Here is a 20155-nt window from a genome sequence, read left to right on the forward strand (position 1 = left end):
AAAATGATCTTTAATAAAACTCATAGTGGCGATTTAATAACCTCGTAAAAGCTTTTTTCTATAAAAAGTTGAAAGCCACCACAATATGTACTTTGCGTTAGAAACTTCATATTAATTGAAGAAAATTATAAAAATCATTCAAATTATGCCAGAACTCCAAAAACATGACTTTTCAAGACGGAGTTTTGAATTGATTAGTAAACTGTACGCATTTTTGTGAATGAATAAAAACAATAAATACACTTTGTTAAGCACAGTTCTGTTTTAAATGTTTAAAACAACGCGCGTTCATTTTATATTATTAATCAAATTATCAAACGTGAATTAGTCAGTTTCAATAGATAAAATAATTTAATTGTTCATTTATCTGGCTAGCACATTTTGTAAATGCAACGCACGTTAAGGTATTATAGCAGCAGTGATAGTTGATGTTTGAGAATTAATAGTAGTGCTGGTGTGACTACTTTTTTGTCATTTCGATTTTTGGCAATTATTTGCACCAAGCTGCTAGTCATTGTCGGTGTGTTGTTGTATTTTAGCGTCATCGCGCATTGAATTCAAAACGAAAAGCAATTAATGGACGTTTCTGCACAAATTCTGTCCCACAAAAATTGTTCTTGTACTTCTGCGCATTCTATAATCTTTGACCGCTAAAAATCGGTCAAACACAACGAATTAGAGTTGATGTCCGGCTGTTCGTGACATCCGAAAGCAAAGATGTTTTAATGTATAGCCATACCTCAAAGGTTTTAAATCTTTATTTATTTTGCTGCGTAATTTTTTTTACAGTATTAACCAAAGACATTCACAACACAAAATGATTCCACTCAGACTAAAAAGGAGGATTTCAGAATTATAGAAATATGAAAAGTGAGCTTAATAAAGTACGGTATGTCCGAAAGCCTATAAAGGTGCTCATTTCTTATGAAAAGTGAACTTCTTAAAGTTTGCGGTATTGAAACTCAAAAAAAGCACACGCTTTAACGTTCTATTAGTTATATACAGACATACATATTCGAATGAAGTTTGTTAAAATTAACCAATCACAATTCTTGTCAGCGATACGTAAACGTTCAACGAGATATATAATCTAGAACAACATTAAAGCTTTTGATTTGTATCTCTGCTCAAATTACGTACACACTGAAGACAAAAAAATATCAAACTAAATATATGGTAATAGTTGATGAAAAGTGCACAGCTCACAGAAAATTCTAGAATATTCTGGAACTTGGTATTCTTGTAGATGTAATGGCGATTGATCTTGGCGTGGACCGCAGTTATCCATGGGATCCGAGTGTCACCTATGGTCAGCTGAAGTGTCTGATATGTGAACGAAATTTGGTATGAATTACGTTTACTATCAGTTTTATGTTAATTGAAACAATTTCATCAACATTGAAATAGAATTCTTAATGAAACATTCAATTTCATCTCAAAGATGCGTTCCGAAGTATTGACCTTGACAACCCTTGTAAGATCAGCTTTGAAATTCAATACTTTCTCAGATCTTACAATTTCCCCAAAATCAACTATTTGTTGCATTATGTTTCCAAGATAGGTTTGAGAGGCCAATTTTTTAAACCAATATAGAAAGCTAGAACTAGAAAGTTGTTTTCACCACATTAAGCACCTTTTCAAGAATTACTTTAAGTCATAACAATAGCTACAAGTCCAGCGTTGAATAGCGGTGGAACCTCGAAAGTGTTAAATGATACAAAATCCGGCTTGCTCATTTCCAAAAGAAGTTAATTCACATCAGTCGTAGTTCAATTCTGTCAACTTGAATTCTTTTAGTTTGGAAATTCCGCAAACTCACTTGTTTTTCTTTGCTATCCAATATATCTTAGCTTTCCCAAGCTGCAACGCGCCCAATTTTTTTTACGCAAGGTTCAAAATTGTCAGAAAAATTTAGCCAATGCAATACATTTCATGCTATTCAGTGCAATTCAGCTTTTTCAGCGCACTACTTGCAAATTTTCAGCGCAAGCTCAGCATTTTCCGCCTAAATAGAGGCTGGAAAGGCACTGACACTTCGACTTGCGCTAGATTTGGTCGGATTATGTGTTTCTAATCAAATGAAACATGTTTTCACGTTTCAGCTTAAGATAGTGTAAAACATGGAATTAAGGCTTTTTTACCGCAAAAAATTTTGCAGTGATTCGTGTGTGAATTACGCTCATCAACGGTGAGGTTTTTTCCTTAATTCTATTTTAAGATAACTCATAAAGCACGATCCCTAGACACTATTCTTTGGCATCAACTGTATCTACTTTCATTGCAAATGTATTGTTTTCTTAATCGATGTTTGCGCTATGGTGTCGTAAAGCTAGCTCTTAACATAACGTTATAAGACAAAATTTTTCAAAACATACTAAATTCTTTTTAGTTGTGCGGTTAAGAGAATAATTCAAAAATACAGCAATTACTACATGACACCGACGAAGTTAAAGATTGTCCGACAAATATTTTCGTCAATAGCAAACAATGTTTGGCTAAGATTCAAAACTAGACAACCTTTGAAGCACAAACATCCGACACAACCTAAATTTTGTTTACCTGAAATATTTAGATATAATAAGAACAAGGATGCTCGTTAATGTGCGTTCGCACCTAATGTTCCGACCCGAGCTCATCTACATTTTTGACATAATTGTCAACCTAATGATGAGATAATTAAAAATATATGTTAAAATTTAAAAAATTCGTTACACAACCCTACTATTAATTGAAATGCATAACACCACGCCTCATTACAGCGGTCAGATGATATGCCATTAGAAAGAGTACGATAAAAAAACAAACGACAAAATAAGCCAAAACAAATTTTTAGCGAATCGGCTAAAAAGAGCAAAAGAAACACAAATATCGACCGCTCACAAAACTTTTAAGAAAACGCTTATTGTTCAACAAACAAAACATCAGTTACGACAAAATATCAATGGAAAAAAGGATTTTATTAATTGGATGGAACCTCTCAATGATGAGAATAAATTACAAGTTCACGAAAAGAACAAAAACTGAAAAGTATGAAAGTCTTTGAAAACGAACAACATCAAAAATTTTAACACTATTCGCTCGAAACTGACTGCATTGAGTAACATCATTCATTAAATCCTTACTTAGAAGCCTATGAGACCAGTCAGCAACTCACGACACGAAGAATTTCAGAAAATTTCAGAAAAAATTGAGCGAGAAAATTGTCAAACCCAATAAAAGAGAAGAAATTTTTGGTATTTTTTTCAATTATTTTTTTAATAGCAATGACGTTGTTCTTTTCTGTACAACGTGACTTCAAAACTATAAAGAAATATGAAAAAACCACGAATATTTTGAGAAAACCAGTTATATCAACGCCATTAAAATCTGTGGCTTTAAACGGAAGTCAAAAAGCACTCTAAAATATACCTCAATGAGAAAGAAAAGATGTTTGTAAATTATATGTAATCAACGGGACATCACAATAAGTCTTATGATTATGAAAACATCAACAAATACATGCAAAAACCAGAAATTCATTAGAAATAAAAGAAGAAAGTTTTCAAGCCATTGAAACCATAAGCGTTTCTCTGAAAATTTTATCTACGATCCATTGCACGTCTCGTCTTCTCTAAGCCAATGGGAACTATTAATAATGGGATAAAGAGATAAAGATGTCAAAAGGAACCAAAATTACAAAAAATTGATTTTTTTTGAATTTACGAAAACTCGTGGCATCGAAGTCATAAAACCAATTGTTAGTAGATAAGACCACTTACCAGGTTAATTTTGTTTACAGTTAAAAAGAAATGGGTCATTTGATTACTGAGTTTACTTACATATTATGGAAATAGGTTTAATACAGTTTAGCGTTCAAAAAAATTTCAATTTTTTTTAAAAGTGTTAACACCACTCAATTCAATAGCTCTCAGCGGAAGTCATTATTCCCCGATAGGGTATTTAGGATGTTTGTGTTTTTTTAGGTCATCAAAAAGACATCACAATAAGTCTTATGATTATGAAAACAACAAAAAAAGCAGGCAAAACCCGAAAATTACAGTAGAAAAGTGTAAGAAAGTGTCAAAGCCATTTAAATCATAAACTTTTGGCTGCGAAAATTATCTATGATCAATTGAAAATCTTTTCTAAAATTGTTTTTGAAGTCTTAACAGCCAATAAATTCGAGAGATTTCAAAGAAATCCAAAAAATACTCTACTTTATGCCTCAATGGGAAAAAGCAGTTGTTTGTTATCAATATAACATCAAAAAAACATCATGATAAAAAATCTTATGGTTATGAAAACAACAGTAAAAAGCAGGCCAAACCCGAAAAATTCAGTTGAAAAGTGTAAGAAAGTGTCAAAGCCATTTGAATCATAAACTTTTCTCTGCGAACTCTATCTATTGTCAATTGAAAATCTTCTCTAAGCCACTGGTAATTCTCTATGGAAATCCAAAAAATACATTACCTTATGGCTCGAATGGAAGAGTGAGATGTTTGTTATCAATAAATTATCTAAAAGACATCAGAATAAAACCCATGATTATGAAGACAACGACGAATACAGACAAAAACCAACAAAATTTCATCAAAATTTTCCAGAAGAAAGATTCAAAGCCGATTAAACTATAATCGTTGCTCTGAAAACTTTATCTCTGACCTATTGGGCGTCTTTTCTAAGCCAATGGGAACCATCAATTTTAGGATAATGGAAAAATATTTCCAACGGAATCCGATTTTTTTTTAAATTATGAAAACTCGTGCTATCGAAGTCCTAAAACCATTAGTTATCAGATAAAACCACCGGCCAGAATAATTTTGATTGCATTAAAAATGATGGTGGTCCTGTTATTGCTGAGACTGACTTACTGTTCATGAAAACAAGTTTAATATTGATTAAATGTTAAAAAAACATTTCGAAAAATTGATCTTTAAAGTCTTAGCACTCATTAGCTGTCCAATCAAAACACTATATATGTTTACCTAAGGCACAGTAGGAGGCCGATTGCACTTTTAGTTAGCGAGTCTATGCCATAGGACTCCCAAAATTTAGTGAAATCTAAATCTTAAAAGAAAATCAAAATTTCACTAAAAATTTCGAAAACAGATTCGAAGACAAAAAGAAACATGAGTGATTCCTTGAAAACGAATATTTTGTTCATTGGGTTTGATCTTTACAGAACCTCGATATGGAAAGTGACTAGTTTCTAGGTGACTAAAAAAATAATAAGTAGTAAATTTTTCTAAAAAAACAGCTCTCAAATTGAATTCGTCATTTTTTTATAGTAAACTTCCTCAAGACCAGAACTAGCCTTTTTATCCGTCTATTGGTAACACAAAATTGCTTCAATTTGTAGCGTGAAACTTAATTTTGAAATAATATTTTGATGGAAAGGCCTTAATTTGAACAAAAATTTCGCTAAAAGTGAACAAAATCATGCAAATTCGCGTCTTCACACAAAATTTTAAATCTAAATAACTCATTTTGTTACTGTTTTTGAAATTATTTTTTGGAAACAAGTTTCAAAGACTTCACATAAAACACAAGTTGGTTGAAAATTTTGAGTCTTAGAGAAAGAATGAGGATAAAATTTGCACAACTTTTATAATTTCAATAATTTTTAAAAATCAACATTTTTTTCCAAAAAGAAATCTGAGAGAAATTAACAAATTCCACGAATTCAAAGCAATCCGCCTTGTTTTTTACGCATTCCAAGACAGAATCCAAGTTGTGAAATATTTGTAAGAAAAAGGTAGCGTGATTGTAGCACGCTGATAAAATATTTCTTGATACAGAAGACACCAGTTGTGAAACAATTGGAGGAGAGTGGGTTCTGCGCAGGTTCAAGGATCACTGTAGAAGGTGATATTGACAACTTTTCAGCTGGGTAAGAACCTTATCAGTCCACGATATAAATCTGTCAATGATTTTTCCCTACCTTTTACTTTTACTTATAACCCAATTCGAGAAAAAAATCGGAAAAAAATGTAAGATAAGCGATGAAAAGTTGTTTTTCTTTCACCGCAAATTTTTTACCTAATTTTGGGGTAGAAGGAGGTGAAATTAGGTAAGTTCACCGCTAGAGTGAGCGATGAACTATCAAAAGTTCAGCACATTTTACCGTTTACATTTTACCGTCCTTGCACGGTTTTGAACCTCTCATCTCTTGGATGTCAGCCACTTCCACTGCGGCACCTCTCACTAAATTTTATTCAATTTGCTTTGAGTTTAAATCAAACTCATTGTACTTTCTTTAAAACATGCGCGTTGAATTTTTGTAAGCTTAGCGGTGGAATTAAAAAGTTCAGCGGTGAAACGTGGTAATTTTTTGTAAGTTCACCGTTCACTCTAGTGAAATTACACAATTGCACCGCTTCAAAAAATGTTTCAGAAAGATGTATGATTAGTCGGGGTAAATTTTTTGGGCGTCTTTTAATAAATGTGTCTGAACTGCGTCGAACAAAAGACAATTTGAAGCCTTTTCTCAGCGAATTTTCTCAGCTTTTCTCAGCTGAGCCTTTCTCAGAATTTATGTTATTTCACCACTAAGTTAAGCGTAGAGTTTGTGTAATTTTATCGCATTCAGTGCTGACATCACACAATTTTATCAGTTTTTTCTAAGCGGTAAATTTATGTAATTTCACCGCATTAACTGCTGTTCTCACACAATTTTAATACTTTTTTCTAAGCGGTGAATTTGTTTAAGTTTACCACTATTTTAAGCGGTGAATTTATGTAATTTCATCGCATTCACCGCATATTGTACATAATTTGGACACTTGTTTTGAAAGAGGTGAGCTTATGTAATTTTACCACTAAACTCAGCGGTGAAATTATGTTATTTCACCACTACCAAGCGATAAAGTTTTTTTTCCACCGCATTCACCGCCTCATTTATGTAATTTCACCGCTTTCACCGCTTCTCTTACAAAATTTTCCGCATTCACTGCCTATCTTACATAATTTTGCGTTGAATGGCGGTGACACCTCGAGCCGGGAACAAATTTTTGAATTTCTTGATCTTACAGTTACAGCCACTTTAGCTTGAGATGCGTTCTAGTAACCTGTGGTATGTGTGAAAAACTTAATAGTTTCAAAAAGTAACAAAATATTTGACCCCGAAAAATTACGCTACTCGCTGAACATGTTCTAGTCCAAAGAGCAGGCTAAAATATTTTTTTTTGGTCTCCATAAAACTGATCGAAATCAGTGGACAGAATTGAAACATTTACCTCAAATTTTCCAATTCGGACGGGCATCAACTTTTCCATGGGATAAAAAATAATTTCTATAACTTAAAAGCCTTTCTTAAACACTCTTCGACGGAGAAAAAATTCATTCCTTCCTTATTTTTTGTATATTAAGGAAAGGCATAATAAAAAGAGAATGCCTGATCATACAAAAACGTAAGTGGAAGGAAAAATAGACGCATGGTTCGTGGGGTTCATAAAAACATCAGAGTGACTCTTAATTCTGATAATTGTAGCAAAATTAGTTCTCATATAATGTTCAAACAATAATTTAGGCACCCTATTATTGATGATTATTAGTTTTTCAGCGGCTTCAAATAAGAAACTTAATTACAAACTGAGATATTTACGTGTTGTCGATGTTTACGTTTGAGTTTTTGTCGAAACAACACGTGGAAAAGGGGCCGTAAAGTTGATTGAGCAGGAACAATTAAGTTTCAGAATTGGGATAAAGATTTAACTAATTAAATCCGAGCGGTGAAATTTTTTTTACTTTAAAAATTTGGGAAGAATTAAATGCTGAATATCGCTCACAAGCGTTACGTTTTCCATGATTACGATTCTCAAAAAAATCATTTATTTGTGTCGCTGCTGTCTACGTGGTTCACCCAACGTAAAACTTCCCTTGATTTTATACAATCTCAAATACGATTATTGTTAATCATGCAGGTCATATATAATTTTTTATAAGTCATACAATGATCATATATGAATTCCTAGAAATCAAACAAAAATCATAGCAAAATTTTGAAGTCCCAAAAAATTGCAAAACCTTTTTCTGCGAAATTTTGCCACCAAAATTTTTCGAAGATCATATGACAAATAACATTTTGACTGGTGCCACAAACTCCGGCATAATGTACTCAGAGGGAAATTAAATTCAATAAATTGCATGTGAATTCTACTGTTTGACCTCTTAGGTGTAAGAAAAGTAACTGTGATTTGTATACGTATTTAAGGCATATTTTTTTCCATAAAATTTTGCTGCTTATCTATTTGTAAACAATAACTTTTATGTATAACTTGGATCCATAGAACATCGAAACTTTTGCCCATATGCGCGGACTTAAATCATTTTTATACTTTGCAAAAAATATTGCTCTACAAATATTGCTCTAAATTTTGTAATTTGCAACAAGTATTGCTCTTTAGGTTGATTCCGTATTGATGCCGTATTCATTAGGTTGATTCCGCATTGATTAACACAAAATCGTAAATGGAAGGAAAATTAGAGGCATGTTTCGCGGTGTTCATACTATGATCAAACATGATTTCTTTGGTTCAATAATAGAAGCGTACTGAGAAAGAAAGAATGGGCAGTATGAAATCATCTATGATCCTCGTATGAAATCAAAGAATCTTAAACCCGAGTACGGCTGCGATGTACACTTTTTTGCCGTTTAAAACATTTATGTAAAATGAAAATAAACGAAGAATTATTGATACTCTAGTTCACGAACAGTGGTGAGTCACACTGCGAATTCTCTACAGGAGGAAGATGACAGCCTTGAAATGGAAGAAGTCATATTAAAACAACAGGGAAATATTTGTTTGTTTTTGCTTGTATTGACCATTTTATTGTTGCAAATACATCAGGACCAACCAATTAACAATCTGAATTTGTTCCCAGTTCATAAAAAAAAATTCATATAGTTTTGCGAAAACAATACTTTCCGCAAAAAACCCAGAAACCCTAAACATTATTTGATAAGTGATTTTAGAGAAAAAAAATTGATCAATTCCATTCCTAAAACTTGTTTCGTATTTATGAATCCGTTATACGATGAGAGAGCTCATGCAGGAAGGTGCATCTGTTATTCTAACTTTTGCAGAGTCCTACAATATCAGCGGGATATCTTGCAAGAAAAAGTGAAGTTCTTGCAAAATTTTTGCAAAAGAAACCAGCAGTATTTTTTCAAAAAATTACTAGCTAAATTTAATTTTGGCTATATTTAGAAAGACATTTTTTAAATGAATCTGGTAAGTTATTTCGAAAATTGATTCAAGGAGCCCTAAGGTTTTTCTGATAAGTGCTTTAAATAATTCCCTAAATTTTTTATAACTAGTTTATTTGAATTCAATTTTAAAATGCTATTTGAAACTATATGACACCATTAGCAGACTTTCTAGAGCCATACGTCGAGTCAGAATGCACGTGATATCTTCAGGTTCTTTTTAAGGCCGACCTTCTGCATACATGAAAGATCTTCCTAGTCAAAGTTTGCCTAAAATCTGATCTTTAAACAGCTAAATCCTGGTCTTTATCGAGATATATTCTGATCATTAGCGAGCTAAATTCGTATCATTAAGGAGGTATATTCTGATCTTTAACGAGCTAAATTCCTATCTTTAACGAGATATATATTATGATCATAAACGAGCTAAATTTTGATCAATAACGAGATAAAATCTGATCATAAACGCGATAAATTCTGACCATTAACGAGATATATTCTGATCATTAACGAGATAAGTTTTGATCATTAACGAGATAATTTCTGTCCACCCCTTGTCCACCGTTATTAAGCGAGATTAAGGGTGTAAAGCCTTTTCCACTCTTAAATAGCAGGGAAAAGAGTGTAAGAGTGTAATTTTGAAGCAATTACACTCTTAGAAATACACCGTTTTTTCCCTCCTCATTTCTCATTGAGGCTCGTGATCGGCTACGGTGAAGTTACAAAGAAAGGTTGATCATGGCTGATTATAGTCTGGTTGGGTCTGATTGTTAACGCACACCTCGACCTTGGAAGGCTTCCATTCATATGAACGAACTTTGAAAGCTTCCATTTTCAGAAGTTCAATAGTTCTCGATTTTTGGAGAAGGATTTTAATGGCGAACATTACATCTTCCTGTCACGCCTCATTGACCATCGTGAAAAATTTCGGGCTAGCAAAATTTCAAATTGGAGCTGTTTTAGATTTACAATTGATTTGATCTCAGGACCTGCAGAGCATTCTTCAGTTGCATCGGGAATCCCTTTGAGGATCCAAGTTAGTCTTACTCAGATGGAGACCTACTTGAGCAGGAAGAGAGAGGGATACTGGGAAGTCAAAGACTTCACACCTCCAAACGCCATTTTCCCGTTTGTACAAGGGGATCGGTTTGCAATCGAGTTTGTTCATAAGAACACTCATGTAGAGGTTAGTCGTTGAGTCTATTGCTTTTCGAGGCGATTATTTATGGGAGAAATATTTGAGTTGTAGGAATGTTGCTTTATTGGACAGCTCAATTAGATCGGATTTTTTTTCTGATTTTTGATTATTTCCAAAGTAGAAAAAAGAACAACAGGAGCGAATGAAATTAGTTCAATAAATTGCAAAATTGTTTTTGTCAAGTTCCAATCATTACACTATTGTCGAGTATATGAGTACTAACATCTAAAATTAAATACATTAATCAGTAATGTGTCAAGTTTTCTTTTCCATTTCTGGTCTTGGCACTTCAACCGTTTTTGCTATACAACAGAAATATATTGCACGCACGGCGAACAACAAAAACAGGAATTATCCATCATCAGTCGTTTAAGCATTTTTAGTTTTACAAGTTAAATTGAAATTCTGATGCATTTCAGGTATTAACAAGGAGGCTTGGTAATGTACGTTCGCACATAATGTTCCGACGCCGTTCTCCTTTGACTACGAAATTGGGACGAAATGAGGAAGAGAAAATTTTTTTTCGAAAAATAAGCAAAATTTTCGAAAATAAATGATTAATGAGTAATATCTCTTAAGTGTAAACCGGTGAATCAATTAATTACGTCCGCAGTGGAGAGGCGATGAAACCTGGCATTAATAAAACTACGAGTCAAGAAAAGAATCAAAAACTATAAAACATCAATTACCGTCTAACTCGAAATCTTTTTGTTTTTATTTTAAATCAACCAACAAATTCAAAATGCATCAGTTAAAACCTAAACTAAAAAAATCAAATGTACTTAAACAAAAAGCGGAGCCGACCTCTCCCTAATGAGACTTTGTAACAATTCAAGAAGAACATGAAAAAAATGAAGTAAAGTCAACCACTAGCTGTCATACTAGATAGAGTCTTATAAAACTCCATCGTAGCTGTTGGGAGCTTCCGTTAGCGAGAAAATGACTCAAATAATATCAACGTGGAGAACCAACAGATCTTCTCATCGATGAGATTAGGATACAAGATAAACAACAAAATCAATTAAGAAAAAATAGTTCAATACGACCAAAAATCAATTTGTATTTTTTACTAACGCTTAATAACAAAGTCAAAACCACAACAGATAATACCCCACAAAATTCCAAATAGTGTCAATTAAAACACTAAAACATGAATTAAAATTTAATTGATATCAGCAACAAGCTCACAAGTAGACAGAAAAAGAACAAAAGAGCGAAACTTGAAAGCACATTTTTTTGAAAACAAAATCCAAGTAGGAAAACCAATGGCTCTTAACTGAAAATATAGGATGGGCTCGCTCGCTCATACGTCAAGGCAGCCATTGAGACCTCTTATTATCCAAAAATTGTCATAAGACTACATTTAAAACTGACAGATAAACTGACAAAACTGACTCATAATCAAGTAATCAGTTAAAATTTTTTAAAAAGTCTTTGAAACCACGAGATAATCATTAAAGCCATTAAATTGGACTAACTGCTCTCATAAACAAAACTAAAGGAAAGCGTCTTTACTGTTGAAGTTTGACATGAAAACAAAACATATGAAACACAAAAATGATAAAATGTTTTCAATTTTTTTTTACTAATTCAACTAAACAGAAAGGATTTAAGAAAATTCGTTATAATGTTGCCACAAGACAATTAATAAGCAAACACTAGAAAAAAATACGAAGTTTTCTCTCTAGAAAGACGATATGAGCTATGTTAACAATAGAGACTATGTAGCAAATTGTCAGAAGAGAGATAAAGAATAGTCGAATTTCAAAAACTTAACGATTTTTCTAACAATAACCATTTAAAAAGTTTTAAAAAACAAACTTTTCATCTAATATAAAGCAATCTTTTTGAACTTCCTGGCAGACAAATTGTTCATCAAATTAGTGTAGGCAACAAAGTAGCACCGAGTGCAGACAGAAATCAAATTTTCACAAAGAATGATGCAGAACCACATCGTTGAAGCCTTTAAAACCATTTGCAATGAAATGAACGTCTTCTTATTGTTTATTTGGTATACTTTGGAATACCAATGAGGCTTCGTTTTATAGGATCTATGCGAAAAACACCAAACAATGACCCGTATAAAAAAAATTCGCATAGTATCATAGCCAGAAAACTATCAGCTGAAAAACAAAACCAATAATTGATAAAATGTCAGTTGTGCATACAGTGGATGGAATTTGTCATTAATAGATCTAAGATCGAGTTTTTCAGAAAAGAAAACAGAAAGTGCTAGAGCTCAAAAAGTCGATCAATTTTTTTTAAAACAAAAAAATTTTAAAGCTATTTATAACATTAGCAACCAATTTAAATCGTGCAATACGATTCTCTGAGTCCTCAGAAGAAATCACTGCGGTTTGCATTTATCCAGAATGTGTGGCATCGCAGAAATGAAAGACAAATCAAAGCAAAACCAAAAATTTAATTATATATTGCAAAAACTTTTTCGAAGCCGTTAAAATCATTTGCATTTAATAAAAACAATGCTTTTGTACGCTTTCCTGTTCTTCAAGCATTAGATTACTTGTTATTAAATTGACAATGGGAGAATTCAGGGAAACAAATTGCAAAATGGGCAAGAGTCCGAAAAATGAAAAATTATTTAGAACCCCTGCTATCGAAGCAATGCAGGCTGTTATTGAAAAAAAACTCTAGAAAGATTCAACTCTCTCCCTCAATAAAGAATATACAAGTTTAATTTACTGAGATTAAGCAAAAAATTGACAAAAACTGGACATGAGTGACAATTTTCAAGAGTAATCTGAGAATTTTCGAAAACAATTATGTTCAAGTATGCAAGAGCCATTAGATTTCAACTGAAAGCATTATATAGGTTCAAGTATGCAATATAGAGAAGCCAACCGGGTTTTAAAGTTTTGATACGCTGCAGTGGACACCACAAAATTTCAATTCGAATACCAGAAGAAGAATTTAACTGTTGAAGTCATAAAAACAATGAAATCTCTCTGAAAATATGAAATATGATTATGGGGACTCATTTTGCCAAACAAGTGAGTGGGTAGTAGTTGAATTTTACTTTAACACATTCTGCTCTGTAAGAAATATGGAAAAAAACAAAAGTTATTGCTATATTGTTTTTTTAAAAAGATATTGCATCAGCGATATTTTGTTATTATTTGATTGTAAAAAACCACGAGGAGACCTAAGTAGACTTGACAATGCGACGCGTTCAATAATGCCAGCTAATTATTACATTCGTAAACAAAACATATTTTTGGGAACAAAATTGTCATTATATCAAAACCAAAAGTTTAGTTTTGCATAAAGATAGCAAGTTAGTAAAAAGTTTTATATTAGTAAAAAACCGACAAAAATCCAGAACACTCTTAGAAAAACAGCTGTAGAACTAGCCTTCTTTGAGTTGAATCAAACGTCTTTTAGCTTTCTGAAGTCTGTACCTCCAACAACTTTGTTGAAAATATTAGCCGATGAAACATTTGGTGCCATTTTTGATGAAAAAGTTAAATTAAAAAAAATCATTAATTTTATGTTAAAATTGTCGGATCAAAAGTGTCAGCAACCCAACATCTGGGTCTTTAGGCAGAACCAATAACACCATTTTTAACAAAAAAAAGCAAAATCTAGCTAAAAGTTCACAAAAAGTGATACAACGGACGTCATTGCAATGTTGACAAATATTTGAACCTCGAAAACTACCTAGAAAAAAAAAACAAAATTAAAAAAATAATAATTCCACATTCTACGCTGTACGGGCATTCTAATTATACCGATCACAAATTTCTACGATGAATGCATCGATCGGCCAAAATTGACTGAACAAAAAACTCATTTGAGTATATAATTCCTCCCCTCAATAAAATGGGTCGGAACAAAAACTATACTGAGAACTTCAGAACAGATGATTGTTTATCTACCCACCTAATGCAGTGAATCAAGATTTTTTTGTTGTAAACGTTTCAGATCTTACTTTCTTACCGGAAGACTATTCTTAGAACTGACACTAACAAAAACATTCTTATTAAATTTTGCACAGCAAAAACTTATTCTTTCAGATCTGATACAAAAATTAATGATAATTTCTTATAGCTTTTTTACGCTATAGAAAATCTTCGTGCCATAGAAAATAGCAATTCATACTAGAACTTACATATTTCAAACTCTTCTGATCAGATCTTACAGCTAAATAGATCTTATGAGATCCCACACGACAAAGTGTGCGGTATCAGGACTTTAGACTGAGAAAAAATGCTTTTCGATTTGATCAATATGGCAAACTGACAAAATTTGCAGTCTCCGCTACTTTCCAAACACTTTTCAGCGAAGCTTTTATTATAAGTTCAGTTGTCAAGATTGTAAGTAAAAAAACATGAGTTTCTACCACTGTCCTTAGGACTAAAAAAGTACATAGAAAGATCAACATAGTAATCACAAAGAAAAACCAGATTGAAAGCACAGGTTGGAACAACTGCTTGATGTTTTCATGAGAACTGAAAACCTAAATGGCTTGTAGAATTAAATGCCAAAATTTTTGAAAAAAGAATTTTTATATGACATGATGTCTTAAAATAAATTACAAAAAAAATTACAGTTTTCTCATATATGATTTTCTAAGAAGATTGCAGGTAATTTTTATCATGTAATTCGGTCCGATTTCGCTTTGAAAGTTTTTAGGAAGCTCTTCAGACCTTGCGCATTTTGAACTACAAGATCATGAGGTCCCGGATTAATCAGCATTCAATTTATTTATTCTTAGGTTATATACGATTCATAATAATTATAGTTGATCATATCTGACTTGTATGATATCTCAGCAGTCCTTCGAAGATTATACATGATTTCCTGGAAAGTAAATTTGAGCTTCATATTTGAGCTTCATCCTTCTATGAAGCTTAAATATGATTATTTTGGCTCCGTAGTAGGACCTTACTAAAGTATCAACTATGAATTCATATATGATCATATATGAAATCAAAGGAACTTCACCCTGGGGCAGCTAAAAAGCCATGCACTCTCTTGATCAATCTTTCTACGAAGTGTTTTCACAAAGCCAATTTTTTTCTAAGGATCGATAACTGGAGTGTTTCAGACTAGCTGGGGCAGCTTTATATTTTATCGTTGCTGCATTCCAGCCACATTTGCTTTGAAATCTGTTTCAGATTCTAGTCAACAAAAAGTTCTACACCCTGTTCAAAATTGACCCAAAACAAAAAATATCAGCTATAGAGGTCTCAGGCAAGGTGGGTGTTCGGTTACTGCGAGTCGACAACCCGGTTAGTATTCTTCATATTATAGTTTTGTTGTTTCGGTGGAGTACTTAGCAACAAGTTAATATAATGATTTTGTAAATATCTGTGACTATGCAACTATGCTTTGTTTATGCGAAACTGTTCAAGTGAAAGTTATTTCTCTAAAAAAAGGCATTGAAGAAGTTAATTATGATTATGATTTTCAGACCGAGATCTTTGATTGATAAGATCCTAGTTATTTAATACTGGGGTATATTCTATATTCCGCCCGAAAATTGTGTTTTTGATAAAGCTTTTTTGAACTAGAGTCTGAAAATGCCCAACAAATAATCATTGGGCAATTTATCATTGTTATCATTGTGTCATCAATCATTTTTTTCAGCAATTTTTAACTTTTTTTTGTTTTCACTCTTAAGTTGCATGGGAGAGTTAAACACAGTTCAAGGAAATTCAACACGAACAGGTCTGAAAACCTAAGTATTTAGCCTCGAATGCAGTGGCAAAATGGGTCTGTATATTGCTCGGATTGATCTCACATTGCCGCATCGCCCCAGAATCTTACAAAAACATAAAGCAAAAATGTTGAAAGTAATTTGGGACAAAAATTGAACTATGATAGGAAAATTTGACATTCCGGTCCAACGCGTCAAATCAATTCCGGTCCAAATAAATGACGTAAAAAAATTAACTTGTGACTGATATAGCTGATATAGGCCCTATTTTATTTTTAATTTAGAAAAGTTTCAAGAAAATTCTTATTTTAGATCCTAGTCAAGCCAGGAGGCTCGGTAATGTCATGGGAATCTTCATTAATTATCCATTGTTCGCTTGCGCAAAATTTCAAAGCCAATGGCATCAAACATTACTGTTGTAATTTAAAAAGAAACCGAAAATCTTCTGAAATGTACAAATATATAAAAATCTAACTCTTTTGAAATCTCGTTGTAACAGTAGCAACAAAGACGAGAAATAATTGTTTGAAGCTAATAAACTTTATAATGATTAAGTTATAACTCAGCGGAAAAGGGTTGTGACCTGGGTTTACAGAGACTGAATTACAAATAGAGCGAAAAACTATTTAAAAAGAGGAATGAGGAAAACCCAAAGATTTTTTGAAAACAATTTTTTTTTCAACAATCACAAAAGACTTAGGATTACAACAAAAAGCAAAGGATTTAGTTTTGACACCTCAGGTGGCCAATTGGGCCTGTAAATATTTAGACTAAGTCACGAGCCGACAAAAAAAACAAATACATATATAAGCCAAAACTTCAAACATTTTTGCGACATGACACTGTTCAAGGCACTGTTATTATAAGATGCCACATGCAGGAGCTGTAAAATGCCATTTTCCCGTCATCTTAAAATCAACGAGCCTTCCTTATAAAAGGACTATTTAGACATGAAAACAAAAATAAACCCAAAAATTGAACAATTTAGAAATCTCGAAAACTTTTTTTGAAACTAAATGGTCGAAGCAATCAGTCACAACGTTTAACCAAGCGCCAAAAAATGTTTGAATCAACAAAAATAATCGCGACTTGTAATGAGTGACACTGAATTACATGGTGTCCAAAATAAATGCAGTGAGGAATCAGAAGAAAACAAAAACTTTTAAAAAAATTCAAATTGAAGGTCATTAAAACAAACAGCTAAAAACTGTCATCTTCAAGTAGATTGAGTTATACGTCATGGGGAAGCAATTTGTCGTTATCGGGTATATGGCGTACAACAACAAAAAGAAACAAAAAACATAGGCCAAAAAACACAAAATTTTGCGAGATAACTCTGTCTCAGCCCAAAAAAGTATGAATTCCTCAACATAAACAATTAACATATCCAGATACGCTTTTTTAAAAACTTTGTGCCTTTTTTCTACTATAGTTTTCTTTAATTGGACTCATTATTAATGCAATAATGCAATAAGGAAACAAACTGAAATCATAAAATGTGGAATTATGATCAAAAACAAAAGAAAAATTGAAAACGCGTACTACCAAAAGAAACCATCAGTTGAATTTAAAAGCGTTACTGACATGAGTTTATAACTCACAGGAAATTGGTTTCCGCCTGTTTTTACAGAAACTGCGCCCGAAGTTGAGAGAAAAAAAAGCCAAAAGAGTTCAAAAATTCATCGTCGATATTTTCTCAAAACAATAAAATCTTCAAGGTCATAACAGACATAAGAAAACAATTAAAAAAATGTCGAGGATTTTTTACACTTTTTTTATTGCTAACTGGTTATTTGATTGCTGACACTAAATCGTTGGGCTACGAAAAGTATAAGAAATGAAAGCAAAAGAAAGGGTTCCATAAAATTTTTACGAGAACAATTTGTCAGAGCCATAAAAACCATGAGCTTAACTCTGAAGGCATAACATAATCTTGCTAGGTCTCGTTTATTGTAAATAGTATCTGCCATTAATTGAGCCTTGGTTTGAATTTCTTGTCCGTAGTTTAAATAAAAACATTCACATAGCGGAAATATCCACGATGATATTGCTGCGCGTCAAAAATATGCTCAATTGTTAAAAAAAAGTTGGGAAATAGATCAATTCTATACAAAAGTTTTCAGTTTGTCAAAAAAATTACATTTTTTTATAATCGAGTTTAAGTTTGCAATATTTTGGCACAATTATAACTTCAGAAGACTCTTAAAACCAGCGGGAGTACAACTGACTTTTCGAGCTTAAGAAGAATATGGCAGCAGTTCTGAAAAAGCTGAAAAAGTGTTCTGAGAAAGCTTTTTTCCTACGAAAAAAGTCTGAATTTTGAAAATTTAGCATAAACTCTAGCCAAAAAAAACTCAGATCGAACAATTCAGCAGCCCACTTCTATCTTTAGAGAAAAAATCAATAACACTACTGTAAACATTTTTAACACTTTTTAGCAAAATTGACAAAAATTCGGTTAAAATTGACAATATTTGGGTCAAAAGTGTGAATAAAAACAGCTGAATAAAACAGCTCCCCTATAAAAGCGAATATTGAAAAAATCTCTACTCTACGCTAGACGGGCTTTCCAATGATACCACCCACAACTCTCTAAGATTATTATGTCGATCGGCCAAAATTGTCTGAACAAAAAAAATCATTTGAGTATATAGTTCCTCCCCCTACTCAAGAGGGGTCGGAACAATGATCATAGTATTTTTTGATAAGCTGCTAAAAATTTGCTTAAGATAGCAGCGCGTAAAAATTGGCTTGATCCGATTTTTTATGATTGTAATTTAACAACAGAGTTCTGTTTTTCACTTTTTTTAATCTTCAGATGTGTGAAAATGAATTTAATCTCCTGCTAATTTTGTCTGTTTGTTTTTCAGTTGACAACTGTAGTAAGAGAAACAGAGATGCCCATCGTCTTCTCCGGAGTAAGTAAACTTTGTGCGTGAAACTCAAAAATGTTTACCAACTGCCTCAAATCTTTGAACAATAAAACAATATCATTTTCGCTTTCTCAGCGGGAAAACAAAAGAAACTCAATTTAAGAACCTTAATTGCGCAATTTTTATTTTCTACAAGATTAAACTTTCCGCGTAAAAAATCAAACTTTAACGTGTTTCACATCTTCGAGAGATGAAGCCCCGCGGAACGAAAATGATAGGCAGACGAATCATTGGAATGAAACTACTCTTTAGCTCACTAAGTGATACGAAATTTGCTTGCTTGTTAAGTAAAATTTTGCATCAATGAAATGCTCGAATATTTGAAAACAACATGGCGTTTTATTACATTAGTTGACAATTTTGAGACACAAATTGATGGTATTTGGATTTGATATATTTTTAAATGCTTAAGCTGCAAAATTCTCATCAGATAAAAAATTATGAATATGATTTAAATGCCACACTATTTAAAAATATTTGCGAAATTTTGGCGTCGAAGATGCCACTGATATGCAGGTATTACGAGCTAGCGCTTCAACAATAAAGTTTGAGATAGTTAGAAAGCGGTCGTTGACCTTCAGCTAAAATGATGTTCGTAATTTTTTGTGCGCTGCAACTGTGTCTTAAAATTGACAACTTTAAAGCATAAGAACTTTATATTCAATTTTTTTTCTCGTTATTCTGTTAAATCGTACAGCATTTGTTATCTCTTATCATCATTTGATGGATTCAATGGACGATGCAAGTGGAAACCCAGGCTCTTCAGGTCTTGTGAGTAAAAATTGCAAAGAAGACGAGGTAAATACAATAGTTTCCGAGCTAGAAAAAGTTGAAAAATTTTCTCAAAAACAGTCGGAAGACATCGATAACATTAAGAAGGTAACAAAAAATTGAACAATCGCTTGCGCGGTCAAGAGCGTTATACAAGAAGGATTCCATTATTATCGTAAACCCCCCATTCGACGCGAGAAAAGTTAACGATGTGACTGAAGAAGCACTACAGATTTTCAAAATTTTTTTGAAATTTCACTTTCCCTTTGAGAACATAAAGGCTTGCCATATACTGCCCAACACTGGAAACGCGATGCAATTGCCGTCGGTAATCTGCAAATTCTTATATTTTGATGACAAAAACAACGTCTATTCAAAAAGATGGC

The 20155-nt window shown here is 32.6% G+C and overlaps 1 protein-coding gene across 1 annotated transcript in view; it reads left to right on the plus strand.

Annotated features, from left to right (window-relative positions):
• Positions 1 to 1103: 1103 nt before the first annotated feature.
• Positions 1104 to 20155, plus strand: part of LOC142355516 (uncharacterized) — a gene marked incomplete at its 3' end in the record, with an annotated part of 34488 nt that continues 15436 nt past the window's right edge. Inside the window, exons 1-5 of the mRNA XM_075407648.1 lie at positions 1104 to 1344; positions 5778 to 5869; positions 10151 to 10373; positions 15524 to 15637; positions 18936 to 18983. Coding sequence (XP_075263763.1) covers positions 1252 to 1344; positions 5778 to 5869; positions 10151 to 10373; positions 15524 to 15637; positions 18936 to 18983 — 570 coding nt within the window. The remainder of the gene's footprint in view (positions 1345 to 5777; positions 5870 to 10150; positions 10374 to 15523; positions 15638 to 18935; positions 18984 to 20155) is intronic.

The sequence above is a fragment of the Convolutriloba macropyga genome, unplaced genomic scaffold (assembly GCF_964194025.1).
Source record: "Convolutriloba macropyga unplaced genomic scaffold, txConMacr16.3 SCAFFOLD_955, whole genome shotgun sequence".
Classification (NCBI taxonomy): Eukaryota; Metazoa; Xenacoelomorpha; order Acoela; family Convolutidae; genus Convolutriloba; species Convolutriloba macropyga.